Source organism: Tiliqua scincoides, chromosome 7 (assembly GCF_035046505.1).
Source record: "Tiliqua scincoides isolate rTilSci1 chromosome 7, rTilSci1.hap2, whole genome shotgun sequence".
In the NCBI taxonomy this organism is placed as follows: Eukaryota; Metazoa; Chordata; class Lepidosauria; order Squamata; family Scincidae; genus Tiliqua; species Tiliqua scincoides.
The window spans coordinates 9,971,156-9,997,656 of record NC_089827.1 but is presented as its reverse complement, the minus strand read 5'-3'; the positions used below and the strand labels follow the sequence as shown (position 1 = coordinate 9,997,656).

Genomic DNA, 26,501 nt, shown 5'->3' with positions numbered 1-26,501 from the left:
CAATCTCTTTCCCTGGTGCTTGACTTTGCTCCCCATCCCAGAGGGCGCTCTTCCCCGCTGGCATGACAGTTTGGGGGGACATGTATCCATTCCACCCCATGGATCAGTCCCTGTATGAGGATTGACGCTAGTTCCTTGCAATTTCAGACCAATCATGGAGGGTGGCCACCCTAATCATTACACAATTGATAACTCTTCAGATAAATATTTTAAGTTGACAAATAGAAAGCAGGCTGGTCCTTCACATTTAAGACTCAGATTAAACTAGGACACATACAAGAACTCAATAGTTGAAACTTTTTATTAGTCAGACACCTTATTGCAGGGGTTCCCAAAGTGTGTGTTGCTATGCCTTAGTCATAGTACACTCACAGGGGTGCTGTGGAATGCCCATGGTACCCCAAACTACCTGTTCCCCTGGGAACTACCCTCTTGGATCTCACAAAATCTTGTGAAATTTGGTTGCTGCCATCTCGGATCTCAGAAGATCCGAAATGGCAGTACCCAGCTAAGATGCAACGAAGAGGCTGCAGGAACATGGTGACCCAGGTAAGTTTGGAAACCACTGGCTCTGTGACAGGCACCCAGCGTCACATACCTGTGAATGTACATGTATTACACTTCGTGCATTAAATCAAAAAAACTTGTCAGGCAACACAATGTAACAGTTTAGAAAGGTATCCTGTCCAGTACCTGATATGATGGATGAAACATGACTTTAGTAACTTTAAAAGCAGAAACACATGTTCTACCTACCTCATAATAGCTTCGAACCGCATTGCAAAATGCTTCATCAGCCACAATTTGTGTTTCTCCATTCAGAAAGGCTTGAAAACGCTCCTTCACAATCTGTAGCTGTTGTTTGTTGAGCTGCAAAGAACACAAGAGTGCTGGTTAGCAAAGCTAGGGATTGGATTTTCTTTTGACTCTTAAAACTTCTTATTTTTTTTTTCTTCCCAACACTCATGAAATGATGTGTTCTCTTTTGTCCTGCTGATAAAAGAATCTTCTCTCCATCACCCAGTTTGCCATTGTTAAACCTGATATAAATGATCCCAGACGTGCTCCTAAACACGCTTTCAGAACCCTTTTGCAAAGTTGTCAAAGGCAGGCCTATGTGTAAGATTTTATAATCTGGTGCAGTGGTTCCTGACCTTCGATGGGATGCTACCCCCTTAAGAAGGGTGGTGACCTGACCAGGAACTTCCAGGTTTTGTGGCTGCCACCCCGGTTCCTACTTACCCATGTTCTGTGGCATGCAGTGAAATCCAGAAGTGCACTATTGGCCCTGGTCAGGTTGTTAAGGGGGTAGCATCCTGACCAAAAACATACATGCCTGCACTGGGAAGGGTCGCGACCCCCAAGTTGGGAACCACTGGTCTAGTGAATGCGCATGGGTCAAGTCAGGAGTACACCACACACACACTACAAGCACTCCACCTGCTCATTCCTTTCACACCAACTCCCTTCTCCCCGACAGAGGCCATGGAAACACAAACTGGAGAAGGAGATCAGTTCTTAATCAGTCGACCAGATGCTTTAGAACAAATACTGAGACACAACTCCAGACAATGAACATCTACTTGTGTCAAGGAACCAAAATCTTGTTCCCCCTGCTGTAAAGTGGGAACAGCGATGCCAGACACCAAGTCGTGACAGAGAAACTGAGCAGCATTTTTGCAGAGCAAAGTTACAACAAAGTAATTAAGAGGAGTTATCCCTTGATGTTCTGTTCAGTCTGCACTGACTTCGAATGCACTCTTTGAAAAGACACGTGCTATAAGCACGTGCTAGCAGTTTGTGCTATATCAGGGTTTAAGCCTGTTGAACTGGATGATCCAAAGAACCGGCCTGTAAGAGAGCAGCAGTCACTGTCCCATCAGCTCATAAACCTGGTCTATACAGGTCCAGCCTATTTATACACGAATTTTTTATACACGGATTTGACTCAACACAAATGGCCCCTGCAGATGAGATGGAATGTGCTGATCCCTGGAGAAGGGGAAAAATGTATCCCTTTAAAATCAGTTTAAAAAATTGAACAGTCCTTTAGCAACAGCCTCCTTAATGAAAGAGAGGGGGGGCAGCTGGCTGACAACCCATCAATCCTTCTCTCCATCAACCCTTCTCTCTCTAGCAGACCCCTCCCTTACCCCTAAGAACATAAAAGAAAGGTGATCACTTTGCATTGCTGAAGGGAGGGGTTGGCTTGGAGAACGACTGATTGGTGGATTGTCTTCTTAATGACTCTTATCTTACATCACAAAGGTCAGCAAGGCTGTTTTTAAATCACCAGAGCAAAGAAACTTTGTTTTTTAAATTGATTTGCTATAGTGCGTTTTTTTGCCATCCAGGTGAGTGCTTGGAATGGAACCCACACAAATAATGAGGCTCAACCTGTAGTTTCTGTTTCAGCAGGCTACATCATTCTGAATCTGGTCCTGAAAATGTTTTTCCAATGTTCACCGCATCATAAACAAATGACAAATAAACTTGCTCGGTAAAGTGAAGCTGTAATGAGTTAAACATTGCTTGAATAGAGCAGCAATTGTAGCTAATCACAAAACATTTCCGAGAACAATGAATATGTTTAGCATGATAGAAATCCAGCAAGCTAATATGCTGCCATTAGCAGACACTAATTTAGTTTACCAAAGACAAATAAATATTTTGCCTGTCTAATGAAATGTTGTTGCACTGAGCATGTATTACAGGAAGTGGTAGGAAGCTTAATGGAAGACTTCATCCATGATGGAAAATGGACGCAAGGGGGCCTTGGCTTCTTCCTGTGCTTTTGACACTGACTAGTACACAGTACACAATTTCATGCCAATCTAGATTCCTGGTCCTTTCACCCACTATACAGGCAGATAAGTCCATGCAGAGGAATAGATGCTCCTGATGCTGAAATTAGGCAAAGGCGCAAGGGGCGTGTGCAAGATTCTGCCCTTTATAACCTGCGGCTGTTTACTCCGGCTCACTTATGGAATTGGAAATTGGGGGGTTCAGTAGAACCACTTGAATTTTTTCCCACTCCTGAAAATCAGGTAGACTTTCTAATCTAACAAACTGGCCCAAAACTGGGTCTTTCATTTATCACAATCAGTTGGGGAAGGAAAAGATGCTCAAACAAACAGCAAAGGAAAAATGACCGCTGCACCTGGATGACTCAGCCACCCTTTTTGGGATGTTGAGGCATCCAAGACACCTAGAGGAAATAAGAAAGGTTCAAAGTGTGTGCTGGTGGGGGACAAGTCAGGGATTTTCACCACGCATACTTCATACATTTCCCTCGATTTTAAAAAGGCAACAAACCAGTTCCAGATAGCCAGGAAAACTGGATGCCTATTAATTAACCTTAAAAAAACAGATGCAAAAGATTTCTGCAATCTTCAGGTGATGCACATTTCTTATATCTCATACACAAAATTGGTCCCCTAGTCCTCCTTAAGGTTAAAATGTATATTCTTTGGACTATGAAAAATGGGACTATTATCTGCAAACAGTTACCTTGAAATCTGCTATCCTATTATAGCTTCCAATCTCCCAACCCATTTCCTATACGACTCTCCTGTGTAAATTAACAAGAAAGCAGGTATACAGCAACACACAATCCACTGCACAGCCAGGGACAGATTAGGCTTTATGGTCTGAAAACATGTCATGCTTGTTACAAAAGAGTCTGTTGCTTATCAACTTTTAGTACACCTGGAAAGTACTTTTTACTTTCATGAAGACACCAACTCTGAACAAGTTCCTTTACAAGAATGTTTCTCAACGAGTACAACTGGTGGTCCTTGGAGTGGTGTCTGGTGATACTCGCAGGACCCTTGGACATCTACCTCCCAGCAGTGAGACCAACAGCACAATGCAACAAAGAGCAGTAGAAGGCTCAGCTCTGAGCGCAAAACTTCAGTGTGCGCTTTCTGCATGTTTGAAAAGCCCTCCTCTCTGCTCTGACCAGTAAGCAGTCAGTGTTTGTAGTGTTGCTGTATCTTCTGGTGGTACTTCCAGTAGGTGGACCTTGCGAAGTAGAACGGCAGGGAGCAAACGTCAAGAAACATCAATGCTTTATAACAATCTAAGAACCCATATGGAAAACAGTTGTCATCAAAAATATTAACTATTTACATATCCACATTTGCTAACCCAATACGCTTAACATTAAACTCCAACAAAAATGAAGAATAGGCAAGAAAATCAGGAACTCTACACAATCAATATACATCCTAGATATTTGAGAAAGAAAAACCAGTTACAAATTTCTACAAAACATCACTATTAGTAAAAGAAATATCCTTCATTGCAGCGTTTTATAAGGGACAAAAACTTAAGTAGCTAAGTCAGTGTAGCCCTGTTCTCCAATATCACATCACCTTTATGCACTGAATGCCAATTAGGACAAAACTGAAAACAAAGACCAGCTAAGTGTCTGCCCATCTGAAGCATGACTCTGCATCACACAAATTACAATATTAAAAGGCACTCTTTAACAAACAGATCAGATCAACAAATCACACATAGACTTAAGGCAACTTTTTTGGTCTTATGAAAAGGCACACACTTAAAAGTGTATCCAAATGCTCTATTTTACTAATGAAAGTAACGAAGAACACTACATACGCCACAAACTTCATGAAAACAATGCATTAATTTTTACTGCAGGGTACCTTCCATTGCCGCAAATTTCATCTATATAAATCAGTGTTTCCCAAACTGTGGGTCATGGCCCATCAGTGGGTTGCAAGCCAATTTGATGAATCAAAAGAAGTTTTTTAAATATTAAAAAAAAAACCTCTGCAGGTACCCTTGCCTGGTTTGCTGAAGAAAATTAAAATGTCATATTTTCTCTAGTAATTGGCATGACCGTTGATCACGTGTGAACCTAGATTCAGCCTTTTGTCTGGCCTGGAAGTCTCTAACTGCAGGTCTTACTCTTCATTTCAGTCTTCTGGGTAGCCTGGAAGTCTTCTGAGCAGCCTGGAATGACTGTAAAGGTTTGGGAGAGCAGTCTTTGAATTCCGTTTCTAGGAAGAGTCTAGCAAATGTCTACACACACACACACCATATGTAAGGTCTCTGGCAGCCTCAGGAGCACAAGACCCCAATTATTAATTAATAATTTATTAATTAATAAAAATATTGTTTCTATGTCTTTTTTGGGAGGGTGTTGTGGGTCACAATATATTTTTGTTTTAAAAAGTGGGTCTTGGCACTAAAAAGTTTGGGAAGCACTGATCTAAATATCTCAAAGTTCCCCCAAGTGCCAATTGAGTGCTTGCTGCAATGTGTCATGTGACTGCAAGTTCAGACATCCAAAGGACTTCGTTGGGATGGTAGATCATAGTTCTTAGAAGGCTTTTCTTCCATCTATTGTCCTCCAACTTCTACATAATATTTGCTGAATCATCAAGGACGGGAGAGGGAGCACAACTAAGATCACTTCTGTTAAAACTGCAATTGAAGGGCTCTTCTGACCCAATAAAAGTCCATGGACCTTGTGCTGAGCAGGGAGGAATTCTGGGCAGGCAGATAGAACTGGTCAACTTTGCCTCTCTTATCATATAGAATAGCGTTTCTCAATGTTTGTCCCCGCCATACCACTTCACATAGTCCATGTATTGGAAGTACCACCGGATGCCAGATGCAATGTGACACCTTAAGAGGCTCAGGGTGGATGCGAGGGCTTTCTTGAGCATGTGAAAAGCACATAATGGAGCTCTACCCACCGAGCCAAGCCTCCTATTGCTGCTTGTCATGTTGCATAGCTGGTCTTACTGCCAGATTGCAGAGGTCTGGGGGTTCCACATGTACCACTGGACACAACCTCAAGTACCTCTGGTGGTACACGTACCACTGGTTGAGAAGCGCCGATACAGAAAGGACCTTACAGTAGACGTCCTGTGCGTTTACAGTTTGTCATAGTGACTGGCCCTGCTAACCTAAGCAAAATGTGTGAAAGATAGATAGAGGGGTTATCCAGAAGTGAAATAAGGACAAAATGCATATTAGAAAGCGCTGGCCAAAAGAGCATAGCTCCTGGTTGAGGGTGAAAAGGGGGGCTATCTCTATAGTAATCTTCCAACTTCACCTTCTTCACTTAACAGTATTTTACTTAACCCTCAAAACCTTTCATTGTACTCACCAGGAAATGCTTAATTTTCAAGTCATTAATCCTGGTATAAATAAAAAAGACAAACAACTTTTTTTTTCTTTTTTTCTTGTAAATTCCTATGCCTGTAACATCCAAATCTGCTACTGAAATGGGATTTTGATTTGGCTTTAATTTCCAGCAGAGCGTGTTTGCTATTAATGACCAGCACTTCAGTTTCATGCTCCAAGTTTAATAGCTTTATAATATACTCTTCATTTTTCATACTCCCCTGTCCATCCCCCCTTTCCCCATGACAGGACAGTCCCCTGTAACTATCTCTGATTAATGTGCTACTAAGAGCCACGTCTTTTTTCTAGTATCAATAACATTAATTAGGTTGTCAGGGAAAACAGAATCTGGAAAGAGAACTGGGGCTGTGCAGTGTAGTGTGGCAAAATCTACTCGTTTATTAATACGGTCAGTAATTTAAAAATTAGTCAGTTTAAGACTGCAAGTCCTGAAATTCTAACCCACAATTAGTAAAGAGGGAATAAGTGGGGGGAGGGAAGCAATCAATAGCAGAATACCACCAAGTAAAGTCATCTCGGCAAAAACCACAGCACGCTCAGCTATGAAAGAAAGAGCCCGGTTCCGATCTAGTACAGCATTAAACTCTATCAGCCATTCAATCTCTCTCCCTACCTCTCAGCCCCCATTTCCTGCCACACTCCTGCCCATGAACTTCACCTTTCCAGTTCCACAACCTCAACCATCCAAAGGTATCCTTTCCCAAAGGTCTTCTGCTCCATCCTTTCTCCTGTCGTTTGTCTTAGGCTTGCAGAACACCTGCAGGATGACCTGACCAAGTTCTTTGCTTGGTGTCAATCCATATGTTAGATCTCCTGCCATAATTGGTTGCTCTTATAATTGCTGCCATAGTTGCTGTATAGATAAAGTTCCTCCTATGACCACTGCCATACTATACTGGTGATTTTCATTCATTCATTCATTCAGTGCCCAATCCTAGGCATGTCTACTCAGAAGTAAGTCCCATTACAGTCAATGGGGCTTGCTCCCAGGTAAGTGTTGATAGGACTACACCCTTAATCATTCATTAGATTTGTATCTCACCTTTCTCCCACACTGAAGGGGATTCAAGGCGGCTAACAACATAAAAACAGTACAATTGAGTTAAAACACTAAAAACAAAGCTTAAAAACAATTAAAACATTAAAATAAAGCCATTTGGGCAGGAGGTCTGGTCTAGAGGGTAGAGCCTCCATTTGCCTGAAGATTAACATCCACAAGGTCGCCAGTTCGAGGCCACCGGCACCGTCCGACCTTGAAGCAGCTGGCAAGCTGCAGCTGAGCTGTTCCATCTGCTCGGAGCGTGGGAGGATGGAGGCCAGAATGTTAAACCAGATCGGAGTGTAACATCTTGAATGTGGTGGTTCTTGAAAGAGAGAACCTTCTTTCAATTTGTAAAAATCCCTGCGTGGATTTAATAAGCCTGCCTGTGTAAACCGCCTTGAATAAAGTCTTGAATAAAGACCAAGAAAGGCGGTATATAAATACTGTATATTATTTATATTATTATTATTATCTAGATCACACAACTATTAAAATGCATATCATTAAAAGCACCAGCCCTCAGTATCAGTTAAAAGCCTTTCTAAATAAAAAAAAGTCCCACCGAAAGGTCTCCAGAGTGGGAGCCGTTCTTAATTCCAGGGGAAGGGAATTAAGTGAGGAGCCACTACAGGTGGAGCCTATTTATCCACGTTAGTTCCGTTCCGTGACTCGGCTGATTAACAAAAAACGTGTTGTGCTAAATTCCATAGAGTTACACACATACACTGCAGCCTGACACTTCTGGATGGAAGGAAACTAAGGCAGCTGTTATCAATCCCCTCCCCTCCACACTCAGCCCTCCCCGTTGCCAGCTGCCCGACTTCTTTCACAAGGGATGCTGATCTTTTAAGAGTCCAACCCTATGCGTGTCTACTCAGAAGTAAGCCCCACTGTAGTCAATGGGGCTTACTCCCAGGAAAGTGTGGAGAGGATTGTAGGCTAAATCTCATGCTTTGCTTGGTGGGAAGGCTTGCTTGTGATAGCCTGCACCATGGGGGAGGGGGGGTTGCTTGTGTCGGTGATTGCCTACACCATCTCAATGGGGGGGATTTGGCAAACTTGGCAAAATTGGCAAACACTCCCTGGGTTTTTTAAAGCAATCCCCTCTGTTGCTACCACACCTGCCCCTGTGTGAGTGAGTGAGTGAATTCCACCTTGCTGCATGTGTTCTGGCTACAGAGATTTTTGGGGGCCCCCCTTCCCCTCTTCAGCCCCTTTGCTGGCTCAGGGGCTCCAGGAGTGTTACTGTTCCTTTGCAAGGGGAACCTCTTCCAGGGCTCCAGGAAGCTATTTCCATGCCTGCGTGAGGCAGAGCCTTTTTGCAGTGTTTTGGGCTGCCTGGAAATGGAGCAAGACGTCAGTGCAGGGCAAAGGTGTGTGTGACTTTTGGTTCCCCCACCCCATTCGAGTTGAGATAAATCCGTAGATAAAAAAAATCCATGGATAAATAGGCTGCACCTGTACTAATAAGGCCCTATTTAAGCTGCTGCCACCACCTTCACCTCTGCTGGTGGCAGTACAAAAGGGCTGCCTCCGATGATTTGAGAGGATGGGTAGGATTATATGGAAGAAGGCAGTATCTCAAATAGAGGAAAATTGATATAGGAATATTTTATTGGATTTGTGGTCTGATCAGAGGAGTGCTTCTCATGCCACGATGGCAGATGATAACATTACAAAGTAATTGTGTGATCCAGGCTATAAATGCCAAACGAATACTCCAGTGTTATCAATGCAGTATAGGAGGAAGTCAAAGAGAAACAGGTTTGTGGCAACAGTACATAAAGGGTCAGTTTGGATGATGTTTACAAAACCAACCATTCTATGCATGTTTACGAATAGGATTGTGCACCTCCCACTTTTCTTTCTTGCACACATCTTTCCTTTTCCTAAATGCAAAGGGAGGCTGATTAGAGCCACCCCCTAACATATGCCTTATATATGACTTTAACAAATTAGAATCAGACTACTAATTTACAGCCCAATCTTGAGCTGCCTGCGCACGAGGCCGCGATGGCATCAAAATTACTCAGTAAAGCCTGACTCCTAGTACTCAACACAAATCTTCCTTAAGGTTTTTCCTTCTCCTGTTTTAAAAGGTGTTCAGTTTGGCCAGGTCAACATTAGATTGTAATTTATCAGTTTATTTGTGCTCTTAATAACTAACATCAGAAGAGGTGCTACAAAGAACTTAAATTTGATGGTTTAAGAAATTAAAAGTGACTCACTTGGTTTTGACCAACAGAAAAAAAAAATCTATTCGAACCAAAAAAATGGCAATATTATACTTTAGGTATTGGGACAAGGGAGAAGGAAGGATGAAAACTATCTGCTCAAATTTCCCTCCCTTAACAAAACTTTGTTTCTGTCTAGTTCCTAATATCCTATGCCATGATGCTGTGGAACCACAAAATTCTAATTCCTAACATGTACAAGCCTTGAGTAGACATAAAGCTAAATGTTAAGTAACCATGGTTAGGTTTCTTTCTGTTTCACTGCTCCGGTTAGCATTCTGTTTGATTAGGTAAGAGGACAGTGTTACATTTCCATTGGGCAAATGCATAAAATAGCTCATGTTATCTTCTGTAGCACTAGAGACAGGGTGGGAAGGAAAAAAGTTAACAATTTCTAGTTGCTGAAGCTATATCCCCAGTACTATACAGAAATATAAAGAACTCTACTGGTCAGAAGGGGCAGCAAGGAGCTGTTGAGCATTCAGAAGCCAACACACCCATAATTTGGTCCTTTATCAACAGAAGGGGCATAACACAAAATGCAGCTTTTAAATGCACTGTAGTATCAGCTGGAGGAACCTAAATTCAAAGCTCACAGGGACAAAAGCTCTACTCAACCAGGAAGCTCAGCAGTAGTTAATGAAGCCTGACAAACACCCACTAAGTAATATTGATGGCTTTGCAATACCTCATCTATGGCTATCCAAGCAGAGCACTGTGTTTCTCCAATAGTATTTGCTAGAAAGAGACACAATCTTTACAATCCAAGACTATAAACTATCCACGGTTGACCAGAAGAGACAGGCTAAGGAACCGAGTACCCTTGGGATAAAATATTTAATAATTGTCAAGTCCGTTCCATGAACTTTGAAGATTCTGCGGCTTCCCACTGTCAAACACTATATATTTAAACTTAACAAATGACCACTCAGGCCAATGAAAGGTCCATATGCTTTTCTTCTGAATTTTCTTCACATGAAATCAACTACTAAAGCCATTCATTTGTGTACATAGGGCAGAAGGGCACATTGTCTGTCTGTAACAGTGTTTTTTTTTTAGCATTCATCTGAGCAAACATGCATAGTGGGAGATCTGTATGTGTGGAGCGTCAACCTTGGAAGCTTCCAGAAGTTTGCTGAGCATTCTGCCCTTGTATTTGAGTGGGGAAAACCTTGCACATTGTTGCATGTCTCATGAGCAGCAAGAATGCCCAAATCCCTCAGTAGGAATGCCCTGGATAGATGCATCCCTTCACTGCAAGTTGTAAGATACTGCATGGACAAAGAAGTGTTTCCACCTTGCTAACTAGGTCTTATTGTCAAGGGGAGGGCCGGCTGTAAGCCAAGTGGGCCAACTGCTCCCAGCTGGGCCCTGCGCCTAAGGGCACCCCCATGCTAGGGTAATCTACTCTTTTCAAATACACACAACACCATATTGCAGTGGACACCTAACACCACATTGCGGGTTTTATAGAGAGAAGAAGAGAGAGAGAAGACAATTTAAATTTTCTTCTAAATACTGCATGTTTCTACAGGTGGGACCTTGGTATCCACAAAGGTTTGGTTCTGTGAGTCCCCACTGATACCAAAAAACATGGGTTCTCAAGTCCCTATATTAAAACGGCATAGTACTGTGTTTGTAGGTGGCAGGCTTTAAGATTGAGAGGCTGCCTGCCTACCTGAGGGACGTGCTAGATACCTGTGAAATGTCCCCATTCAGGAGGGAGCTGTTGGAGAGGCAGAGAGTAAAGTGTGGTCAGCCAGAGCATGAAATTGCACAGGGTGAGTTTTGCTGGTAGATGGGGAGAAGGAAGAAGGAGGGGGTTTTTAAAAATACAATATTCAACCATGGTGAGTCAAATCTGTGGATTAAAAATCAATGGATGACAAATCCCAACCTATATTTTTAATTTTTTTACTGTACTTGAATCAAAGATGCTAATTACAGAACAAAAAATTTATTTCCCTGAAAACTTAAAACAAATATGTAACTATTTACTTTTTCAAAAGGTAATCAACACATTGTTTGTTTACTTGTCGGCTTAGATGTATACAATTTTCTATCCATTTGGTCTGTTAATTCACATGCACATAGATCTGCTGTTTTCACATTATAGTTCCCTCTCCCAGTAACTCTTAGGCAAACATACGGTAGTGGAATTGCAAAAGATTTCCCTAGAGGAGATAGTGTGGTGTCCCTTGTTTTTGACAGGTCTGGGAGCTACGGAGTTGACCCCAGAGCCTTTGGCTTACAGTGTGTGCAGAACTAGGGCTATTTAAGGGAAGAAGGCTAATTAGTCTAAAGTGGGCATAAGATCTCTAAAGAAAAGTTGTGATGGGACACATACCAGTATCATTTCCTTGTCAGACACGTCAAGGACATGCATTCCACCACTCCGATTCCATAACATGGGTAAGCATAAAAAACTATTACGGGGAGGGAGTGAATTCAGCTTTGTAACTACCCAATAAATACTGTTCTTTTGCCAAACACGCTCCATAGTTGTGATACAGCAGGTCAAGGACATTCTTGCAGGCAGTTAACACTGCGATGTAGTGTTTACTATAAAACAGTTGAATTGCAAATCACACGCTTGGCGAGCATCCTTTGTAGTTCATGTTGCTGTCATGTTGTCCATCTGCACCATTATCATTTCCAGAAATGATGGTAGTTCTGGGCTAGGATGCACAGACTGCTGTTGTACAATGTAAGGTAGCGGAGCACGTACTTTGACAAGAAAATAGAAGTATCTTCCTTTTTCGTAGTATTACTGTCATCTTCAAACAACCTAAATTGCCTTTCTACAGCCCTACAGAATGCCTCTAAAAACGAGAGATGAGAAAGAGCCCATGAGCAAGTCAGTCAACTATTGCCCTATCTGTCCTTACTGTTCTTTTCTCAACTAAGTGGGAGCATAAAGCCATTCTCTCTAATAGATGTGAAAGCAGTAACCCATTCAGGAATGAAACCAAAGCCTCTGAAGCTAAAGGAGAAGAGAGAGTGCGTTTGTGAGTCCTGTGGGAGGGCAACTTCAGAAGACAACGATTTCATAAGCAGGACCATTTTTCCTTTGTTAGGGACAAGGCAGTCTTGCTACGCCACGGAAGAGACTGTTAATGAGAACAGATCTTCGAAACTGAGAAAGTAACAGCTAAGAGAGAGCTTTCAGATACCAGCATAATGGATGGAAGTGTCCTACAGAATACACCCTATATTGCCGTGGTCGTCTTAAATTACTGGGGACAGAGAAAGGAATTTGAAGTTAAAGATGTAGCTTTAAAAGGGAAGGTTAATAGTGTTAAAAGAGAAGGTTAGTAGCGCAAGACAACAACAAGCAGAGTCAAACTAGACATGCGTACAACCAGGAGGAAAAAGACACACTTCCAACTATGTCGCTGGAGGTAGGGAGAGGAAGGTGAAGGCTATCTACCGTAACGGAGCCCCGAAGTGCAAATATTATACATTTGGAGATTACAGTGAAAAAATTAACAGCAAGTTCAAATTTCTCTCTACTAATTGTGCCCACAGTACACACAACACCTTGTATCTCAGTATTTTTTGACGAATTCTTCAGCATCCTACATCGGTGTTTCTCAGCTTTGTCCCCAGCCTGTACCACCTCGCATGGTCCACATATTGGAAGTACCACCTGAAGTAATTGACGTCATCGCCAGTTACCTCTGGGTGGGGAGGCAAGATGTGACGTGACAGTAGGAGGCTCAGGGTGGACGGGAGGGCTTTGGTGCAACTCTGTCTGCTGTCCAGAGGGGGCAGGATGCTGTCTAAAAAGGGGTCAAACTATGGTACAGTGGCCCTGACCTTTCTATCTCTTCACTCTGTTATCTTTGTGGGGTGTGGCCCTAACCCCTTCTCCTCTGAGTACCTCCCATTTGTCCTCCAATCACCGACTTGTTAAGATGTGCGCATCAGGTTTCTGACATCCACACCATCTTGAGCACAAGGCATGCAGGGCGAGGCAGCTTTAGGGCCTTGCTATCCCTAAGTATTAGCTGAACCTCTGATCCTGATCAGTTGCTGTAAATATATACTCAATGAAACTGTAAGTAAATAACTTCTTTGCATCTTTAACAAGCCATTGCCTCTTTGTCTTTTTATTGATTAGCAGTAGGCCGGGTGAGGGAAATTCCCTGGGGTGATACCCAAAAGGGGGTGTCTGCTGCTTAAGCGACTCTATTTCCCCCCCATCTCCAAAGAGGAAACTATTTTAATTTCCTCCAACACTGCCAAGCCTTCTACCCACTGTTTGTCACAATTTATCTCAGGAGGAAGGAAGGGGTCGCTTGCCTTGGAGTGAACTGAAACTAAGCTGTTCTAAGCCCCTGGGGAGAGAGAGCTTGATTGACTGCCTGCCTATTGCTGCTCTCCAGCATTAGAATTGTAAGTTAGACTGTTTTTAAAAAGGGACTTTTTCCTTTAATTTAAAGGGCCCTCCTGAGTACATTTAATGCGATTTTCGATATCCACCAATGCTGAGACACAACCTGTAGTTATTAATATTTATATACGGTATTTCAGCAAAGAAGTAGCTCACAAAGCTGTTTGCATAGCAAAGCAAATCAATAAATGGCTCACAGTCTAAAAGTTATCACATATAAGAGTTCATTACAACTTTATGAGTATTATTTTAAATTCTACTTGTTTGAAAGATGAAAGTCAAACCCTTGCCTTTTAAATGCAAATAAAGAGCAGCCACACTCTGTATTAACAAAAGTAAGCTTCCACAACGTTTTCTAGAACTAGAATTTCTAATTCTTTTTGACCCGTGGTATTTCCATTCCATAAACAACAGAATCCACACAATATCAATAGTATTTATATATTCCGCTTTTCAACAACAACAAAAAAAAAGCTCACAAAGCAGTTTACAGAAAAAAAATCAAATAAGTCCCTTGCGTCGGTCCAGGAGGGTGGCAAACTTGCTGTAAAGCACCTTTGCGTCTCCTCGGGAGTAAGCCGGGCTGGCACACAGAGGTGCACTGGCCTGCAGAGGCTGACACAAGCCTCCACGCCAGCTTCCTCAGTGAGGCTTGCATCGGCCCGGCTGGGGTAGCTCTGGGGTGGGCAGGGAGGGAGGCGTTCCTGGGCGGGGAGAGGGTGGGCAGTGGGTTGCTCCAGTGGCAGGCGAGTGGGGAGCAGGAGGTGGGGCTGAAATCCAGCACTTATGCTGGATCCTAACCCCCATTCCCAGGGAGTTTGGAACGGCTTGAAGCCGCTCCGCTCTCCTCAGACTTGTGTCACCTCAGGAAGTGGGGCAAGTCAAGACCCATAGGGGCAAGTCGCCTTACCCGGAAGTAAGGGGAAAGTTTCCCCTTGCCTCTAGCTGAGTCGCTTTGGGCCCCTATCCTGCACGGGATACAGCGCAAGCCTCTTGACTTGTCTGTTCCAGCACAGGACAGGATTGCCTAAATGGCTTCCTGCTCCAAAAGTGTCACAATCTTAAAAGATGCAGAAGAACACCAGCAAACAGCCACTAGAAAAAACTTTGCGCAGGGGTGAAAACGGACATGCTCCCCCCTGCTCAATATAAGAGGAGCACCACTTGAAAAACTGACTCTTGCCCAGTTAGCAGGGGATTCTACCATAAAGCTTGGCACATTTGAATGCCCCAGTTGCGAGATTCCAGCTTACCAAGAACATACACCACATCTCACACTGACAAATAGCAAGAGATGTTTTCACACGTCGACAACGTGGCCCATTTGGAGTCAGTTCTACAGCCGCCAGAAAATATTGAAAGCTATGGACAGGAACGCAAGTGTGATGGGAGTGTTATAAAGCAGTGAGTGGGAGATAGAAGTATACACAATTCCTACCAAGTGAAAGTAGAAAATTTAATTCATTGTGCTTAAATTAAATATCCAGTGCAACATTCCTGATTGGGAAATGAGACACGATCAGAATGCTGCATCTGCATTTTAAAAAAATCAATATACTGAGCATAATAGGAATCTGCTCTTATGCCATCTGTACTTCACTTGCACAGAGGATATTGGTCTAAGACAGATCTCTTTTCAATAGCTGATACACACAATGTCCTGTATGACAAATGTTCTTTTCCCATGGCTCATTTGAACTTCCATAGTAACTGGTTATCATTCCAATTTAATAGCACTTTCTTTTTTTCCATTGCCATGACTTTACATTCACTTGTACCAAGAGCTATTAAAATACTCAGAGCGATAAGCTAGACCTGCAAGTGATGCCATTTCATTACAGTTCAGGAAACAACAATATCAAAGAGTGTTTTCATTAATTTGTAATCATGAGTCAACACTGACAAGTATTTGCCAAGTGGTAATTTACTATGGTTTAACCACATAGTAAGCCAATTATCTGTGACGTTCGGGAAGTGAGAAAAAATTATAAGTGGACATCTGTAGCCACTCACTACCTAGCATTCAAAAATTTTCGGGGAAGAGAACTTCATGTATTCAGAAAGCATTAGCAAGTTCACTAGCAAAGTATGCCTTAAAAACACACACACACACACACACACACACACACACACACACACACACACACACAACATAGATTGGCATGTTTCTGGCCTGTTGTATGAAGTTCTATAACATTTTGACATTCTCAACAACAGTGGTTCCCAAACTGTGGGTTAGGACCCACTGGTGGGTTGTGACCTGATTTTTGGCAGGTTACCAAAGGGCGATGGAAAGATCTGATAATTGCCTCAAGCTCTGAGGCTATCCAAAAATCAGATCCTGCTACTTACCCTGCAAACAGCTCAGCTCCTGCAGTTTGCAAGCATGTATAAATATAGGGAGATAAATGTTTGAGGGTCTTTTTCTGGATATTACTTATAAATAGAATTTCTTTCTAGATCTCCTTTTTAAAAGTCTGGTAAACTTAGGTGGGTCCCAATAGACTGTCATTTTAAAAAGTGGATTCCCGTGCTAAAAAATTTGAGAACCACTGCTCTATAGACATTGTGCGATCTTGCTTTGAATTTCAACAAGAATATTGTGTAATAATTCTTAAAATTGCTGAAATGTAGATTAGCCAATATCAACAAGCAATAAAATCTGGCAGTGAAAGGGGGGGGGGCTCAACCCCACAAGTAACTGGACTTTAACCCTGCATGATACCTGGTAAGCAGTATATCACATCCGGGATATTGTCCTTTTTTGTTCAGACTCGCCTATTTCCTTGCATTTTAGGCCATTTCAACTTTTATAGAATGATCGCATCCATTTTACCTTACTGTGGACAACAGTTTTATGTGTTTTTATTATAAATGTTACAGATTCAGTGGTCACGTTCAAGCCAAGTAAGCTTGACAATAGAATCAATTAGCACTGCTGAGACACTGCTATTCTACAACTAGCTGTAATTAGAATTAAAATGATTTTACAAGGCACGCAATATAAAACTTTAAAGAAGGACTTTGGCTGTATGAATAAAGTCTACTCAGAAGTAAGCTGCATTCAGAAAGGACCCTTTTTGGCGGGGATTGGATGTCTCTTGTTTCAAGTTCATCTGGCATTGTTATTTATCTATTCAACATCAGTAGGAGATTATTGATCAACACCCCCTAATTTTGCCCTTTGAATAATCTCTCTCTGAATTGCCCTAATGCCCAGTTTCCTCCCTTCCCCCAGTCTTATTTTTCTCTCATCATACTCAACCCATCCCCTCCCCAAAAATTCCATCATTAAAAAATGGGAAAATGTATGAGAATTAAATTCTTCCCCCTACACACATCTCAAAGAATAGAGAAAGTGTAATTCGGACAATTCTGGCAGACTGGTGAGCAATAATGTCCCAAATACAATGAACAGTGAAGCTGCTGGACCTGTAAAGTGGACATTTTAAAAGCACAAGAACCCTGAAAGGTCTTGATGGTGGTTTGTCTGGCCATGAGGGTGCTGTTCTGTGGTTTTGCTTGTTGGTTTTTAAAGAATCAGATTTTCTGAACTCCCCAAACTAACAGAAGCAGCCAAGAGAAAATAGTGTAAAAACAATGGCTTTACTGAGAACATCACAGGTGCACCATATTGCATGAGCGAATGAGGAGTAGCAATTTTAAAAACAGATTCTGGAAGAATCCCAAAAACTTCTGCATGACATTCCAAAGCCATCATAACTAACGATTTTATATCCTCACATAGTAAATGTCTTCTGGTTTTCAACACCCAAACATGTGAGAATTGAGAATTTACAGGAATTGGGAGAAGTAGGTATGTATGCACTAATTCTGCATGCTTTGACGTGTCCTGGGCACACTGGCACATAACTAAATACTTGGTGTCCCAAAACAGAGAAAGAACAGCTGTTGATGATGATGGGGCACAAAAGAACAGCTTGAAAAGTTTTATTCAGATTTACTGATTAAATAAAAACAGTATCGGAAGAGAAGTCATGAAGGTTAGCATCTATTTAAGGCATAACTCAAGTTTATGGCTATAGGACCCAATGGTGAGCAATATTCTACGGCCCTATAAATCTCTGAATCCTCCTTCTGCCGAAACAGATGCAGATATAAACAGGGACACTTTCCTTCCTTTCCCAAACCCTAAAAATGCATTAAGAATACTCCTGATGGGTAGGTAGTTGGTTTTTTACATTCCCCCACAGCTGAGAACATGGCTATTGCTCCCCTGTGCTGCAAAAAGTTAATAGTCACCATTTTCTCAGCAGCCAGTGCACAGCCCACACTAGGCAGCTGCTAGATAAATGTATCCTGCGAGGGACTTTTAACTGGGCCAGGACCTTACTCTATAGCTTATTTAGCCTTGCAATTGATTCAGTTCAACTAACTGGTTGGCAACCTTCAGTCTCGAAAGACTATGGTATAAGCCTACAGCACCCTGTATTCCCAGGCAGTCTCCCATCCAAGTACTAACCAGGCTTGACCCTGCTTAGCTTCCAAGATCAGACAAGATCAGGCATGTGCAGGGTAACAGTGACTGGACTCCCAAGTTTCAGTGCATTTTATTTCACTATCCCACTTTTAGAGCATATAAGTTGCAACCAATATGCTTAGGAGACCAACAGATTAATACGGAGAGATGTCAGAATGCCAATGCACGGGAGGGCACCAGAATGAGGTCTCTTGCTATCTGGTGTGTTCCCTGGGGCATTTGGTGGGCCGCTGTGAGATACAGGAAGCTGGACTAGATGGGCCTATGGCCTGATGTTCTTATGTGGGAGTGCAGACAATGGCTGAAGGAGGAAGCTCCTGCCTGGCAAATGGAGAAAGGGCCACTTTAGAATCTTAAATATATTGGTTCTTCCTTATTCACGGACTTGGCATCCACGGATCTGAATATCTGTGGATGCCTGGCCCACAACTGGAAAGCCTCTGTGATCTCCTGGACATGCCTTTCAGAAACATTCAAGGAGTTTCACTATTCCCCCCCCCCAAGGATTTTAATTCCCCCTCCCCAAGGATTTTACTTTCTGCAAAATTCAATATCTATTCAAAGTCTTGGAAAGATTTTCCTGTGTGTGGTTCTTTATTTTAAAAAAAAACTCACCAAAGGTTCTGTTCCAACTGCATAGACAGTTGGGTGTCAGCCCGGCACAGCCCTATTGGGTGAGCTTGTTTTGGCTCCAAAGTGATAGGCACCCAACTACCTAGAGTTTGCTAAAAGACGATGACAAAATTGTGGTTCCCCCCCCCGACGGCTTCTAACAGGTATCGGTACTATCACTGATAAACACTGTTATCGAATTGAAACTGCTACTGATGTATATTGACACAGAAAGGGAGAATGATAATGATAATAAAATATATCATCCTCTCCCAAAGAGCTCACAATCTAAAATCTGATACAGTGAAAGGCAGTAAGATTCCATGGGGGAAAAATAATGGGCTCCATCAGTGGTGTCACTAGGGTTCGCATCACCCAATGAAGGAGGCCAGCGTATCACCACTAAGGTGGACTTCCTCCCACCTTAGGGGACTTCCTAAGGTGGACTTCTTCCCACCTTCCTCCACCCATGGGAGGGAAACCACCCTCCCATGTAGTGGGTGTACCATCGCCCATCCTGCTGGTTTTTTGGTTATAACTTTTGATAGAATAGAGTTATTTCAACATGGTTCATTTCCATGCATTCTGCATGAAAATACGCATTGACTGATATACAACACGATGGTATTATTTGAAAGTATCTAGATTTTTTTAAATGTTGGCAAGTAGTGTTGTCACCCCCCCTTGCGTGTCACCAAGTGCAGCCTGCACCCCCTAGTGACGCCACTGGGCTCAGTTCCAGAACAAAAATGGGGACAAGGAGGTGGATATTAAAAAGACTCTCTTCACTTTGCCCTTATGGTCTCCTGGTTCACTAATTGAGGTTTTCCACCAAGTCCTTTGAATACTTTTGAGAATTGCTGTCCTGCAGAGCGATTAGTAATCGGACTTAAATAACCCACACACAAAACAACAAATAGATACCTAAACATGTGAAGCTGATTCCGAGGCACTTTGCTATTTTTCAGCCCTACAGAGTTGACACCTACAAATTAGCTGCTAGCAGCACCTGGGAATCTAAAATAGTTTTCTTGCTGAGGAAATTCAGCAGGCACATTTTTTTTCTTTGCAGGGTTCTCCAGTACAAGGAACTTCAGAGGTCTCACCGGCAGTCGAAAGTCTGTAAGCTAATTTTACGCAACAAGCCCTAACTGATAAAGTGAAAAGCAGCAAGGACTTCCAATTAAATTTGTGTCCCCTTGTCTGGAAAAGATGAACAGAAATCTGGGTGCTTCAGCCTAAAGTTATTAGAAATGCTTTACAAATTAAAAATGTATATTCAACTTAAACAACGATACATGCTTGCAACGTACGAGCATGTTGGCAAAGGAGCAAGAATGATTTGTGCTAAACTCACAATAAAGCAGACCCCCCCCCCAATCCAGGAAGGAAGGCAACTGCAGTTCCAAGTAGTTTGCTTCCCTTCTCCCAAACTGACACACACAAATACACAATTCCCAAATTATAGAGAGAGGAGACTTTAGTTGACTATCAGGAAGAATTTCTTAACAGTAAGTGTAGTTCGAATGGAATTGATTACCAAGTGGTGGGTTCCCCCTTGCTGGAAAGTCTTCACGTGGAGACTGAACCGGGCATCTTTCCTGACCTCTTACACCAGCGCCAACTTCCTTTGCAGCATGCCACATGCCACTAGCTCCACACCGCGCAAGTGTCCCCCCATGATGAAACTCCTCCCATGCAGTGTGCAGGGCAACGCCCCAGACAGTAGGCATGATGGTACCATTGCCCCAATGGTAGGCAGGAACTGGTACCCAATGGTAGGTAGGATACCACTGCCCCAACTCTGCAGGTTTTTTGTCTATAACTTTTGACAGAATAGAGATAATTCAACGCGGTTTGTTTCATTGCATTTCACATGAGATTACGCATCAAATCATATATAAGATGATGGCATTATTCAAAAATACCAAGATTTTAAAATTTTTGTCAGTAGTAGTGTCACAAACATCCCCCTGTGCGCATCAGCCAGTGCAGCTTGCACCCCCCCAAGCAATGCCACTGTGAACGAGAATGAATTCTGCCTCACAAGGAATTCAGAGACTGATTTAAGGGCTGAAATATAACACAGAATCCTAAAATTCTTTGGCGGTCACACTACAGTTTAATCGTTTGCCTTTACTGCAGGCCAGTTAGATCCCTCAGCCTACCTCACTCTCTCTGTTAAGATCTGGTGTGATACTGTTATGAAAAAAAAAGAGTGTTATGAAAAACTTTGCCACGGAGTTATAGTTGATTAACCTCACATACTTTCCTCATGGGAAGAAAGACAAAGGAGGTAAACATCCAAGAAAGGGTTAAGGCAGGAAAAGAGACTGAAGTGGACCTGAATGAAGATTTCAGCAATAAGGTCCAGCTCAGCAGCTAAAGCAGACCATGTGTAGTCATGCTTCTAAGGGAAATGTATAAAAGCCATATAGACGCTTCAGCTGCGTTCAGTCTCATGGACTGGAGCCTTAAGAGGTGAGGTCAGGTATAAGTCTGCTTAGGACCAATATCCTGTCCTGGTTAAAGTTACGGTTTTTATATGCCTATTCTGTCCAATGTTATATTGTATATCCTCTTACTGCTTACTTACCTTTCAATTTTTATGCTAATAAAAGTATTGGAATATATTCTCTGGTGTTCATCTCAGTGCTGAGACCATGATGGGTCCCTGCCATTTCTGCCCCACTACCCAGTGGAAGAATATTTTCACAATACCATAGTCCAGTGTTTCTCAACCCGTGGTACGGGTACCGCCAGTGGTATTTGAGGTGGTGACTGGTGGTACTTGCAGGACCCCTGGAACCTGCTGCCCAGCAGCATGACCAAGAACGTGACACAACACATACAGAGGTAGGAGGCCCCAAAGCTTACTTCACCACATTGTGTTTGTCGCGTTGCATCTGGCCTTCCAACTCAGAATTGGCAATGAGGTCATCACCAGTCACTTCCGGTGGAAGTCTGAATAAGTGGACCATGTGAAGTGGTAGAGTGGGAGACAAACGTTGAGAAACACTGAACTATACCCCCTACCCCAACTCAGAACAGAAACACAGTACAGGTCCAACCTTGTTATATGAAGATTTGACTCAACACAAATGGCCACTGCAAATGAGAAGGAATATGCTGATCCCTGGAGAAGGGGGGAAAAAAACCATCCCTTTAGAATCACAGCTAAACCAGAGAAAGGCAGGGAGTCCTTTGCATTTCTAATTAATAAATAATAATAATAATAATTCTTGGTCCTCAGATTTCTTGGTCCTCAGATTTCTCCTCGGACTTTATTCAAGGTGGTTAACATAGGCAGGCTAATTAAATCCCCGTAGGGATTTTTACAATTTGAAAGAAGGTTCTATCTTTCAAGAAACCACAACATTCAGATGTTTCTTTCTGATCGCAACATTCTGGCCTCCATCCTCCCACACTCAGAGCAGATGGAATAACTCGGCTCAGCTTGTCAGCTGCTTCAAGGTCGCACGGTGCTGGTGGCCTCGAACTGGCGACCTGCGGATGTTATCTTCAGGCAAATGGAGGCTCTACCCTCTAGACCAGACCTCCTGCCCTAATTGCTCTCTACAACAGTAAGAAATGCTGTTTTTAAACCACAGTGTGTAAAGGGATGCACTCTTCAATTTTTTTTAACTGCTTTTATTTAACACATTTTATGGTATCAGCAGGGAGTCCCAGAATCAAACCCTGACGCTGTCAAGGCACGACTTTATTCCATTAGGAGCAACGGAGGGGCAAGAAACCTGGAAGTGGGTCTTTAAATTTATTTTTCCACTTGGTTTTTTATCCACTGATTCTTTTTATCCACTAGGGGTTCAGGAACAGAACCCCAGTGGATAACGAGGGACAACCTGTACATTCAAAAATATCTCAAGGATTTTTGTTACTGTTTTTAATTAAACAGGTTGTACTGATATAATATAAGAATGATCCCTAGTGATCAGCGGGGCAGTGGTAAATTTTAAAGTGCAGCAGTTCATCATGACAGGCAGAGGACAGAACATTGGGAAACACAGCCATAGAAAGTTCATATGTCACAAAGAGGGTAGCAGAAGAATAATCACTTCACTGTCCCTGTTAGTATGCGAGGGGAGGACTTTTTCCAGCAGCTGGTTCACTTAGGGAGAGTCCTTAAATGTAATAAACTTCAACAGATTCCAGAAACAACCTCAGAGTTGCTAAAACAAGCTATTTTTTACAAGCCCAGTAAATGAGTAAAGGATCAAAGTCAACCTTTGTGGTCAGCAATTCAAGTAAGGGATTATTACGTGCAGAGACCAGATTACGTTAAGCACCATAAACACCTGCAGTCCTCAGGAAGAGAAAGCAACTGTTTCGTGGACACGTATTTAATCCTCCAAAACAGTAATAGGAGGAGGAATCTTGAGCAGGAAAAGGATAATCAACTATAAAGACAAACAGCTTTAATACTAGATTGATTATCTACTAACTGAACATTTACTTGAGCTGTTGATTATTATTCTCCTCTCCAACCCATAGTTGACTTTGAATTGCAATTGTGCAGTAAGATACTGAGAATTGCTGTGAAATTAAGAGGGATCAAACTGATGTTCTAGCCCAAACCCCGGCCCGGGGGCCAGATGCGGCCCGCAGTGAGCCTCTATCTGGCCAGGAGCCAGCGTCTTGTCCCCTGAAAGCCTCTGGCCCACACAACTGAACAGCAGGAACTGTGCTCTTGTTGCGTCTGGAAGGTGTTCTGAGGGCTAGAGAGGTTGAATGAATGAGCACATTCACTCATTTATTTACTCATCTAAAGTTCCATCTCTATTTCATTTATTTAAATTTTATTTTTAAATTTTTTCCCGGACCTCAGCTACCTGCCAGATATTTGACGCGGCCCTCTGGCTGAAAAGTTTGGAGACCCCTGAATCTAGAATCTAGCCTAACTGTATGCTGTTGTCATACAATGTTGTTTTGTCATACAAACAAAAAGCGCAAGTCAACACTGATCACCATGCCATATTTTTGCTGGAGCAAAATCCCATTTTTGCATCTTTTTTCAGGCTAAATAGCTACTTGTTATACAGTATATGCTTCTTGATAAATGTCAGACACTGACAAAAACACTTACAAAACTGCACACAGCAACTCTCCCAAAGTCAGCAACACTTTGAAATTAAAAGTGACTTCTCCCCCTCAAGTTCAAATTCAAAGAGTCGATCTCTAGAAAATTCTCTTTCAATAACACTTAAAAAGGAAGACTCTTCGGTTCACTGTCCTATGAACAGGCTTATTCAGCAGCAAGATCTCCAAAGCGGAGTTTTTGCGTCAGGGGAGAAGGCCCCGAAAACTTCATTTTGAAGAAAAGGAAAAGAAAAGCCACACAGATGAAAATAACTCTCTCTAATTCTTTGTCTTAAATCCCTTTACAATTGGAGAGGGAAAAAAGTCAAAGTTAAACACAAACAGGTGGGAACAAAAATCGTGTTTGAATATCACTCAACACATACACAAAAGCCTAGATCAAATAAGGGGAAAGAAGCAAACAAGAAAGTTATAAACAGAAACCTTCCAAGTCTTTTGCAAAACTTGAGACTTATTAGGATTTTAAGTGAACGTGACCGAACAGGCTGAAATTCCTGGGCTCCAGATTGTTATTAACAAAAGGGCGACAGCAATTTTTCTCTCCATTAAAGAGCACAATGTCAGAGAATGACATTTTTTTCCCTACTGTTGGTAGGGCTAATGGAAGGGGCGAAGCTCTCAAATAATTATTATGAAGAACTGGGCACATAACCCTGGGACACACTCCTGCAATTTTGTTCGGGGAAAATGATAAATATTAGCTACAAGATTAACTGGAGGCAGGGTGCAACATCGGAAGTGACGCTCATCTGCTATTGTACCTCCAATGGAGACCTGTCTCCTGAGCTTGGATTCTAGGAAGTGGTGCAACTAAGGCAGGGCTGGGGTGTACAAGGTACTTGGGTGCCATGCCTTAAGGGGGTGTCAGCCAGGGGTACCTTCTCGTTTGCACCTCGTTCATGGACACTCAGAGCAGTCGCGAGCCACTCTGAGCAGCAGATCGCTTGGTTTTTTCACGTTTTCCCCCACTTTTTGAACATGAAAAAAGCCACTCAGAATGGTGTGCAATCACTCCAAGCATGCAGTAACCCAGAAGTAACTGGTGATGACAGCATCTCATCACCGCAATTACTTTCGGGTCAGGCACTTCCAGGGTGACATTGCAAGTCACTGCCCTGGCTGCTAGCTACGCCATTAGATATAGGTATAAAGGAACTAAGTGCTGGCTGGCAATTTGCCTTCTGCTGGCCGGCATCTTGACACCTTTTCCAACAGCCCGGTCCTCCGTCCCTTGACAGGATGCTGCTCACGGCTCATTTGCTCCCTGAAACCTTTTGTGATTTCAGTGGTTCCCAAACTATGAAGCGTGGCTCCCTGAAGAGCTGTAGAAACCAGCCAGGGAAGCCATGGAATACTTGTGAAAAACAGGCCTCCCTATACAATGTATAGGATTATAGCCCTAATGGGGAGCCATGGCTAAATGGCTCAGTATGTCAAGGGAGACCACAGTCAAAAAAGTTTGGTAACTGCTGCCTGTCTGTTATTTAAATAAATATTAAAACAGTATTACTTATATTATTTTCTTACTGTGCGTTATGGACTTAATGTACCCTTATCTTCTTTGCCTGGGGACTTTATGTTCCCTCTTAATACTTTCTCTAAAAGTTTTTAAACTTTGTTATGTTGATTGATGGTTCTTTGAATGGAGAATTAAGTAACACATTCCCTGCGCATGCCCGATCTCGTCTGATCTCGGAAGCTAAGCAGAGTCAGGCCTGGTTAGTACTTGGATGGGAGACCGCCTGGGAATACCGGGTGCTGTAGGCTTACACCATAGTCTTTCGAGACTGAAGGTTGCCAACCATTCTAAATTCAAGACATGGCTGAAAAGTGTGAACTCTACCAGTTTTGGGAGGAGCACTGCACAATCCTGAGCTCTCTAGTACCGGCAGACCAGCCCGGGAAGGGGGCAGGTTCAGCCAGATCCTATCCCCTGAGTCGGGGTACAGAGCCTAACATGGGGCTTCTCTTGTCTGTGCTAGCAATATAGCCAGCACAGACGCAAGTAGCCGCATTGCGGGGCCCGGGGTTTGCCTTGGGGAAAGGGGACACAAGCCCCTTCACCTGAGGAGACCTCCAGCAGCCTCCCCGGCCCCACTTCATGCAGTAGCAACCATTCTGGTGCTGCTGCACCCAGTGACACCAGAGGAGATAGGACTGGGCTCCCAAGCAGCTTCCCACCCACATCCTCTATGGTACTGTATCCAGAGTGAATGGGATTTCGGCTTCCTTCCTCAACTGTAATCCTGAGATGTCTCAAGTAACTACCACTGGAGTAATCCCTTGTGTTCTTTGCTACCTGCTGGTCTCCCAGGGATGGGGAAGCACGGGGGTGAAGAGAACCTAGTCGGCTAAAAATTCACGCTCCCGCCTGTGCGAGAAACGGAAAAGTCCGTCAGGTGGAGGAGTTCTTTA

The 26,501-nt window shown here is 42.8% G+C and overlaps 1 protein-coding gene across 4 annotated transcripts in view; it reads right to left on the bottom strand.

Annotated features, from left to right (window-relative positions):
• The window catches only part of CADPS2 (calcium dependent secretion activator 2), a 308,405-nt gene that overhangs the window by 251,162 nt on the left and 30,742 nt on the right, over window positions 1-26,501 (bottom strand). For all 4 annotated transcript variants that reach the window (XM_066634562.1, XM_066634564.1, XM_066634565.1 and 1 more), the window contains exon 2: window positions 757-870. In XM_066634562.1, coding sequence (XP_066490659.1) covers window positions 757-870 — 114 coding nt within the window. The remainder of the gene's footprint in view (window positions 1-756; window positions 871-26,501) is intronic.